The 10,058-nt window shown below is 42.0% G+C and overlaps 1 protein-coding gene across 4 annotated transcripts in view; it reads left to right on the plus strand.

Moving 5' to 3' along the window:
* LOC135516542 (asialoglycoprotein receptor 1-like) overlaps positions 1-9,279 on the plus strand; it is a 22,015-nt gene extending 12,736 nt beyond the window's left edge. For all 4 annotated transcript variants that reach the window (XM_064940897.1, XM_064940899.1, XM_064940898.1 and 1 more), the window contains 4 exons: positions 352-444; positions 5,154-5,308; positions 5,405-5,514; positions 6,077-9,279. In XM_064940897.1, the coding sequence (XP_064796969.1) occupies positions 352-444; positions 5,154-5,308; positions 5,405-5,514; positions 6,077-6,236 (518 nt within the window). In that variant the 3' untranslated portion in view covers positions 6,237-9,279. The remainder of the gene's footprint in view (positions 1-351; positions 445-5,153; positions 5,309-5,404; positions 5,515-6,076) is intronic.
* Positions 9,280-10,058: the final 779 nt, after the last annotated feature.

Here is a 10,058-nt window from a genome sequence, read left to right on the forward strand (position 1 = left end):
CGTCTATGTGTATGTTTTCTGTGTGTGTGTGTGCATGGCGTCTATGTGTATGTTTTCTGTGTTTGTGTGCGTGTATGTGTGCATGGTGTCTATATGTGTGTTTTCTGTGTGTGTGTGTGTGTGTGTGTGCATGGTGTCTATGTGTGTGTTTTATGTGTGTGTGTGTGTGTGTGTGTGTGTGTGTGTGTGTGTGTGTGTGTGTGTGTGTGTGTGTGTGCATGGTGTCTACGTGTGTGTTTTATGTGTGTGTGTTTGTGTGTGTGTGTGCATGGTGTCTACGTGTGTGTTTTATGTGTGTGTGTTTGTGTGTGTGTGTGCATGGTGTCTATGTGTGTGTTTTCTGTGTTAAAGTGTCGGAGTCGGTGAAGGAGTTTGATCAGTTGGAGTCCCTTCGTTCTGCTGTTGCCGGATTGAAGTGTTCCTTAGACAGAGTCCTGCACAACGGTAAACACACTCACAATGAAAACAGAATACGTGTCTATGTGTAGTGTGTCTATGTGTAGTGTGTCTATGTGTAGTGTGTCTATGTGTCTATGTGTAGTGTGTCTATGTGTAGTGTGTCTATGTGTAGTGTGTCTATGTGTAGTGTGTCTATGTGTAGTGTGTCTATGTGTAATGTGTCTATGTGTCTATGTGTAGTGTGTCTATGTGTAGTGTGTCTATGTGTAGTGTGTCTATGTGTAGTGTGTCTATGTGTCTATGTGTAGTGTGTCTATGAGTAGTGTGTCTATGAGTAGTGTGTCTATGAGTAGTGTGTCTATGAGTAGTGTGTCTATGAGTAGTGTGTCTATGTGTAGTGTGTCTATGTGTCTATGAGTCTATGTGTAGTGTGTCTATGTGTAGTGTGTCTATGTGTAGTGTGTCTATGTGTCTATGTGTAGTGTGTCTATGTGTAGTGTGTCTATGTGTAGTGTGTCTATGTGTAGTGTGTCTATGTGTAGTGTGTCTATGTGTAGTGTGTCTATGTGTCTATGTGTAGTGTGTCTATGTGTAGTGTGTCTATGTGTAGTGTGTCTATGTGTCTATGTGTAGTGTGTCTATGTGTAGTGTGTCTATGTGTAGTGTGTCTATGTGTAGTGTGTCTATGTGTCTATGTGTAGTGTGTCTATGTGTCTATGTGTAGTGTGTCTATGTGTAGTGTGTCTATGTGTCTATGTGTAGTGTGTCTATGTGTAGTGTGTCTATGTGTAGTGTGTCTATGTGTCTATGTGTAGTGTGTCTATGTGTAGTGTGTCTATGTGTCTATGTGTAGTGTGTCTATGTGTAGTGTGTCTATGTGTCTATGTGTAGTGTGTCTATGTGTCTATGTGTAGTGTGTCTATGAGTAGTGTGTCTATGAGTAGTGTGTCTATGTGTAGTGTGTCTATGAGTCTATGAGTCTATGTGTAGTGTGTCTATGTGTAGTGTGTCTATGTGTAGTGTGTCTATGTGTAGTGTGTCTATGTGTCTATGTGTAGTGTGTCTATGAGTAGTGTGTCTATGTGTAGTGTGTCTATGTGTAGTGTGGCTATGTGTAGTGTGTCTATGTGTCTATGTGTAGTGTGTCTATGTGTCTATGTGTAGTGTGTCTATGTGTAGTGTGTCTATGTGTCTATGTGTAGTGTGTCTATGTGTAGTGTGTCTATGAGTAGTGTGTCTATGAGTAGTGTGTCTATGTGTAGTGTGTCTATGTGTCTATGTGTAGTGTGTCTATGTGTAGTGTGTCTATGTGTCTATGTGTAGTGTGTCTATGTGTAGTGTGTCTATGTGTCTATGTGTAGTGTGTCTATGTGTAGTGTGTCTATGTGTAGTGTGTCTATGTGTAGTGTGTCTATGTGTCTATGTGTAGTGTGTCTATGTGTCTATGTGTAGTGTGTCTATGAGTAGTGTGTCTATGTGTAGTGTGTCTATGTGTAGTGTGTCTATGTGTAGTATGTCTATGTGTCTATGTGTAGTGTGTCTATGTGTAGTGTGTCTATATGTCGTGTGTCTATGTGTAGTGTGTCTATGTGTCTATGTGTAGTGTGTCTATGTGTCTATGTGTAGTGTGTCTATGAGTAGTGTGTCTATGAGTAGTGTGTCTATGTGTAGTGTGTCTATGTGTCTATGTGTAGTGTGTCTATGTGTAGTGTGTCTATGTGTCTATGTGTCTATGTGTAGTGTGTCTATGAGTAGTGTGTCTATGTGTAGTGTGTCTATGTGTAGTGTGTCTATGTGTAGTGTGTCTATGTGTCTATGTGTAGTGTGTCTATGTGTCTATGTGTAGTGTGTCTATGAGTAGTGTGTCTATGTGTAGTGTGTCTATGTGTAGTGTGTCTATGTGTAGTGTGTCTATGTGTCTATGTGTAGTGTGTCTATGAGTAGTGTGTCTATGTGTCTATGTGTAGTGTGTCTATGTGTCTATGTGTAGTGTGTCTATGTGTAGTGTGTCTATGTGTAGTGTGTCTATGAGTAGTGTGTCTATGTGTAGTGTGTCTATGTGTAGTGTGTCTATGTGTCTATGTGTAGTGTGTCTATGTGTCTATGTGTAGTGTGTCTATGAGTAGTGTGTCTATGTGTAGTGTGTCTATGTGTAGTGTGTCTATGTGTAGTGTGTCTATGTGTCTATGTGTAGTGTGTCTATGAGTAGTGTGTCTATGTGTCTATGTGTAGTGTGTCTATGTGTCTATGTGTAGTGTGTCTATGTGTAGTGTGTCTATGTGTAGTGTGTCTATGAGTAGTGTGTCTATGTGTAGTGTGTCTATGAGTAGTGTGTCTATGTGTCTATGTGTAGTGTGTCTATGTGTCTATGTGTAGTGTGTCTATGAGTAGTGTGTCTATGTGTAGTGTGTCTATGTGTAGTGTGTCTATGTGTAGTGTGTCTATGTGTCTATGTGTAGTGTGTCTATGAGTAGTGTGTCTATGCGTCTATGTGTAGTGTGTCTATGTGTAGTGTGTCTATGTGTCTATGTGTAGTGTGTCTATGAGTAGTGTGTCTATGTGTCTATGTGTAGTGTGTCTATGTGTAGTGTGTCTATGTGTCTATGTGTAGTGTGTCTATGTGTAGTGTGTCTATGTGTAGTGTGTCTATGTGTCTATGTGTAGTGTGTCTAAGTGTAGTGTGTCTCTGTGTAGTGTGTCTATGTGTCTATGTGTAGTGTGTCTATGAGTAGTGTGTCTATGTGTCTATGTGTAGTGTGTCTATGTGTAGTGTGTCTATGTGTCTATGTGTAGTGTGTCTATGAGTAGTGTGTCTATGTGTCTATGTGTAGTGTGTCTATGTGTAGTGTGTCTATGTGTAGTGTGTCTATGTGTAGTGTGTCTATGTGTCTATGTGTAGTGTGTCTATGTGTAGTGTGTCTATGTGTCTATGTGTAGTGTGTCTAAGTGTAGTGTGTCTATGTGTAGTGTGTCTATGTGTAGTGTGTCTATGAGTAGTGTGTCTATGTGTCTATGTGTAGTGTGTCTATGTGTAGTGTGTCTATGTGTCTATGTGTAGTGTGTCTATGTGTCTATGTGTAGTGTGTCTATGAGTAGTGTGTCTATGTGTAGTGTGTCTATGTGTAGTGTGTCTATGTGTAGTGTGTCTATGTGTCTATGTGTAGTGTGTCTATGAGTAGTGTGTCTATGTGTCTATGTGTAGTGTGTCTATGTGTAGCGTGTCTATGTGTAGTGTGTCTATGTGTCTATGAGTAGTGTGTCTATGTGTCTATGTGTAGTGTGTCTATGTGTAGTGTGTCTATGTGTAGTGTGTCTATGTGTAGTGTGTCTATGTGTCTATGTGTAGTGTGTCTATGTGTAGTGTGTCTATGTGTAGTGTGTCTATGTGTCTATGTGTAGTGTGTCTAAGTGTAGTGTGTCTATGTGTAGTGTGTCTATGTGTAGTGTGTCTATGTGTATATGTGTAGTGTGTCTATGTGTAGTGTGTCTATGTGTAGTGTGTCTATGTGTCTATGTGTAGTGTGTCTAAGTGTAGTGTGTCTATGTGTCTATGTGTAGTGTGTCTATGTGTAGTGTGTCTATGTGTAGTGTGTCTATGTGTCTATGTGTAGTGTGTCTATGTGTAGTGTGTCTATGTGTCTATGTGTAGTGTGTCTATGTGTAGTGTGTCTATGTGTAGTGTGTCTATGTGTAGTGTGCCTATGTGTCTATGTGTAGTGTGTCTATGTGTAGTGTGTCTATGTGTCTATGAGTAGTGTGTCTATGTGTCTATGAGTAGTGTGTCTATGTGTCTATGAGTAGTGTGTCTATGTGTAGTGTGTCTATGTGTAGTGTGTCTATGTGTAGTGTGTCTATGTGTAGTGTGTGTAGTGTGTCTATGTGTAGTGTGTCTATGTGTAGTGTGTCTATGTGTCTATGTGTAGTGTGTCTATGTGTAGTGTGTCTATGTGTAGTGTGTCTATGTGTAGTGTGTCTATGTGTCTATGTGTAGTGTGTCTATGTGTAGTGTGTCTATGTGTAGTGTGTCTATGTGTCTATGTGTAGTGTGTCTATGTGTAGTGTGTCTATGTGTAGTGTGTCTATGTGTAGTGTGTCTATGTGTAGTGTGTCTATGTGTCTATGTGTAGTGTGTCTATGTGTAGTGTGTCTATGTGTAGTGTGTCTATGTGTAGTGTGTCTATGTGTCTATGTGTAGTGTGTCTATGTGTAGTGTGTCTATGTGTAGTGTGTCTATGTGTCTATGTGTAGTGTGTCTATGTGTAGTGTGTCTATGTGTAGTGTGTCTATGTGTCTATGTGTAGTGTGTCTATGTGTAGTGTGTCTATGTGTCTATGTGTAGTGTGTCTATGTGTAGTGTGTCTTTGTGTCTATGTGTCTATGTGTAGTGTGTCTATGTGTAGTGTGTCTTTGTGTCTATGTGTAGTGTGTCTATGTGTAGTGTGTCTTTGTGTCTATGTGTCTATGTGTAGTGTGTCTACATTTACATTTACATTTAAGTCATTTAGCAGACGCTCTTATCCAGAGCGACTTACAAATTGGTGAATTCACCTTCTGACATCCAGTGGAACAGCCACTTTACAATAGTGCATCTAAGTCTATGTGTAGTGTGTCTACGTGTAGTGTGTCTTTGTGTCTATGAGTAGTGTGTCTATGTGTAGTGTGTCTATGTGTCTATGAGTAGTGTGTCTATGTGCAGGGTGTGTCTGTGTGTGTAGTGTGTGTCTATTGTAATATGTGAATGTCTGTATGTGTAGACACAGTTTCAGGGTGCTGTCCACTTGGCTGGGTGTTGACTGGCTCCTCCTCCTGCTACTTCTTCTCGTCTGACGGGTTACCATGGAACCAGGCTCGAGACTACTGCTCTAACTACAAGGCCCAGCTGGCTGTACTGAAGACTGAACAGGACTGGGTAAGACACACACGTAGGCACGTACACACACACACACCACACACACACACACACGTCCCAACTCTGTGTGTGTGGTGTGTGTGTGTGTGTTGTCAGGACTTTGTAACAGGCAGTACCAAGCCGCTGTTCTTCTGGATTGGACTGTCAGATGAGAGGACAGGAGAATGGGAGTGGGTGGATGGAACACCTTATATCATGGACCGCAGGTACCACAGTCTGTGTTCTGATAGCGTGTGTGTTCTGATAGCGTGTGTGTTCTGATAACGTGTGTGTGTTCTGATAGCGTGTGTGTTCTGATAACGTGTGTGTGTTCTGATAGCGTGTGTGTTCTGATAACGTGTGTGTGTTCTGATAGCGTGTGTGTTCTGATAGCGTGTGTGTTCTGATAACGTGTGTGTTCTGATAACGTGTGTGTGATCTGATAACGTGTGTGTGTTCTGATAGCGTGTGTGTTCTGATAACGTGTGTGTGTTCTGATAGCGTGTGTGTTCTGATAACGTGTGTGTGTTCTGATAGCGTGTGTGTTCTGATAGCGTGTGTGTTCTGATAACGTGTGTGTGTTCTGATAGCGTGTGTGTTCTGATAGCGTGTGTGTTCTGATAGCGTGTGTGTTCTGATAACGTGTGTGTTCTGATAACGTGTGTGTGTTCTGATAGCGTGTGTGTTCTGATAGCGTGTGTGTTCTGATAACGTGTGTGTGATCTGATAACGTGTGTGTGTTCTGATAACATAACGTGTGTGTTTGTGTGTGTGTGTGTGTGTGTTTAGCCAGTGGAAGCCGGGCCAGCCTGATAACTGGAAAGGCCATGGTCTGGGTGGGACAGAGGACTGTGCTATGATACATGCCAACGGACAGCTGAATGATGACCACTGTTCCCGTAGTTACCGCTACGTCTGTCAGGGACACACACTGACACACACTCACTGATACACACATAACTCACACACTGATACACACACACACTGATAAGTCACACTGACATTCACACACACTGATACACACATTGTAACTCACACACTGATACACACACACACTGATACACACATAACTCACACACTGATATACACACACACACACACTGATACACACATAACTCACACTGATATACACACACACACACACTGATACACACATAACTCACACACTGATATACACACACACACACACTGATACACACGTTGTAACTCACACACTGACACACACACACACCAACAAGCTCTCACAGTCTTACTGTAGAATTAGACTTGTATCCACGTTCTCCAAACGTTAATAAACTTCAAAGTGTTTTTGACACCCTGGGTGCTCAGCATCGTTCAGTCTCACCAAATGTCAAATTAATTAAGAGTTAAAGTTTGGGATAGGGTAAAAAATACATATACTGAACAAAATTGGGGTCCTGTGTGGCTCAGTCGGTAGAGCATGGCACCTGCAACGCCAAGCGTCGTGGGTTCGATTCCCGCCACCCATATGCAAAAGTAGTGGCCCCAGCCGACCTGTAAGTCGCTTTGGACAAAAGCGTCTGCTAAATGGGATATATTAAAATTAACGCAACATGGAAAGTGTTGGTCCAATTTTTCATGAGCTGAAATACAAAATCATAGAAATGTTTGATAAGCACAAAAAAGCTGATTTCTCTCACATTTATTTCACAAATGTGCAATTTTGTTACACAATACAATGCTGACTGCAGGAATGTCCACCAGATCTGTTGTCAGAGGATTGAATGTGAATTTCTATACCATAAGCAACATAATGTAGAGATTTTTGCAGTACATTCCGCCGGCCTCATAACCTCAGTACATGTGTAACCACGCTAGTTCAGGACCTCCACATCCGGCTTCTTCACCTGAGGGATCATCTGAGGATGGGGAGGGGGTGCTCATGAGTATTTCTATGTGTAATAAAACCCTTTAGTTGGGAAAAAATCATTCTGATTGGCTGGGAATGCCTCCCCAGTGGGTGGACCTGGCTCCCAAGTGGGTGGGCCTATGCCCTCCCAGGCCCACTCATTGTTGCGCCTCTGCCCAGTCATGTGAAATCCATTGATTTGGACTTAATTTATTTCAATTGATGGATTTCCTTCTATGAACTGTAACTCAGTCAAATATTTGAAATTGAAGCATGTTGCATTTATATTTGTGTTCAGTATAAATAAATACAAATACTGGGATCAAATACCCAACCTTCTGATGCAGAGTTATGCCCTTCAACCTCCCCTAGCAAAACCCAGAGTTATGCCCTTCAATCTCCCCTAGCAAAACCCAACCTTCTGATGCAGAGTTATGACCTTCAACCTCCCCTAGCAAAACCCAGAGTTATGCCCTTCAATCTCCCCTAGCAAAACCCAACCTTCTGATGCAGAGTTATGCCCTTCAACCTCCCCTAGCAAAACCCAGAGTTATGCCCTTCAATCTCCCCTAGCAAAACCCAGAGTTATGCCCTTCAATCTCCCCTAGCAAAACCCAGAGTTATGCCCTTCAACCTCCCCTAGCAAAACCCAGAGTTATGCCCTTCAATCTCCCCTAGCAACACCCAACCTTCTGATGCAGAGTTATGCCCTTCAACCTCCCCTAGCAAAACCCAACCTTCTGATGCAGAGTTATGCCCTTCAACCTCCCCTAGCAAAACCCAGAGTTATGCCCTTCAATCTCCCCTAGCAAAACCCAGAGTTATTCCCATCCAGCTGATGGTAATAATTCTCACTGCCCATAGTGCCTGGTTTTTGAGGTATTTCTCGATGTCCTCTGGACATGGATAGACGTCCAATTTTAAAGTCGATCTCCCTTCACACACACACACACACACACACACACACACACACACACACACACACACACACACACACACACACACACACACAGACACACACACACACACACACAAGGCAATGTCTCCCCACATAACACAAACAGCCTAGGTTCTGATGTTCTGATATTAAACCACTGTAACACGTGTCAACATGTCTGATGTTCTGATATTAAACCACTGTAACACGTATCAACATGTCTGATGTTGTGATATTAAACCACTGTAACACGTATCAACATGTCTGATGTTCTGATGTTAAACCACTACAACGTATCAACATGTCTGATGTTCTGATGTTAAACCACTGCAACGTGTCAACATGTCTGATGTTCTGATATTAAACCACTGTAACACGTATCAACATGTCTGATGTTCTGATGTTAAACCACTACAACGTATCAACATGTCTGATGTTCTGATGTTAAACCACTGTAACACGTATCAACATGTCTGATGTTCTGATGTTAAACCACTGTAACACGTATCAACATGTCTGATGTTGTGATGTTAAACCACTGTAACACGTATCAACATGTCTGATGTTCTGATGTTAAACCACTGTAACACGTATCAACATGTCTGATGTTCTGATGTTAAACCACTACAACGTATCAACATGTCTGATGTTCTGATATTAAACCACTGCAACGTGTCAACATGTCTGATATTCTGATATTAAACCACTACAACGTGTCAACATGTCTGATGTTGTGATGTTAAACCACTGTAACACGTATCAACATGTCTGATGTTCTGATGTTAAACCACTGTAACACGTATCAACATGTCTGATGTTCTGATATTAAACCACTGTAACACGTATCAACATGTCTGATGTTCTGATGTTAAACCACTACAACGTATCAACATGTCTGATGTTCTGATGTTAAACCACTACAACGTGTCAACATGTCTGATGTTCTGATATTAAACCACTGTAACACGTATCAACATGTCTGATGTTCTGATGTTAAACCACTGTAACACGTATCAACATGTCTGATGTTGTGATGTTAAACCACTACAACGTGTCAACATGTCTGATGTTGTGATGTTAAACCACTGTAACACGTATCAACATGTCTGATGTTCTGATGTTAAACCACTGTAACACGTATCAACATGTCTGATGTTCTGATGTTAAACCACTACAACGTGTCAACATGTCTGATGTTGTGATGTTAAACCACTGCTCTTGCTAATTTCACTGCTTTTTAATAAGTTTTACTTATCAGCCTCAAGGCCTTCATCTGAGGTTTTAGTCTCTATAGGGTTAGGGGTTAGGGTTAGAGGGTTAGGGTTAGGGGTTAGGGTTAGAGGGTTAGGTTGCGGACACATTCTTGATACCAGATAGGTATTAAGTGTGCAAGTGGGGCTAAATATATCATCCAGTATATTTTAATGGAACAAAAAACACAAAGAAACAACATAAAATGGGAAAGACAAGACATGACAATTTAATCCACAACAGGAATAAAGGATAAGCGCAAGGGGGAGGGGAAGGAAAAGGGGGAGGGGAAGGAAAAGGGGGAGGGGAAGGAAAAGGGGGAGGGGAAGGAAAAGGGGGGAGGGGAAGGAAAAGGGGGAGGGGAAGGAAAAGGGGGGAGGGGAAGAAAAGGGACGGAAAGTACCTGAGATTCAGAGTTAAGAAATTAGGGTTAAACATAGGGTTCGGAAGGGTTAATGTTAGGGTTCAGGTCTAGTTAAACATAGGGTTCGGAAGGGTTAATGTTAGGGTTCAGGTCTAGTTAAACATAGGGTTCGGAAGGGCTAATGTTAGGGTTCAGGTCTAGTTAAACATAGGGTTCGGAAGGGTTAATGTTAGGGTTCGGGTTAGGGTTAGGGGTTAGGGTTAGGAGGGGGGGGGGGGTTAGGGTTAGGGGTTAGGGTTAGGGGTTAGGGTTAGGGTTTAGGGTTTAGGGTTAGGGTTAGGGGTTAGGG

This window comes from Oncorhynchus masou, chromosome 27 (genome assembly GCF_036934945.1).
Source record: "Oncorhynchus masou masou isolate Uvic2021 chromosome 27, UVic_Omas_1.1, whole genome shotgun sequence".
NCBI classification, from domain to species: domain Eukaryota; kingdom Metazoa; phylum Chordata; class Actinopteri; order Salmoniformes; family Salmonidae; genus Oncorhynchus; species Oncorhynchus masou.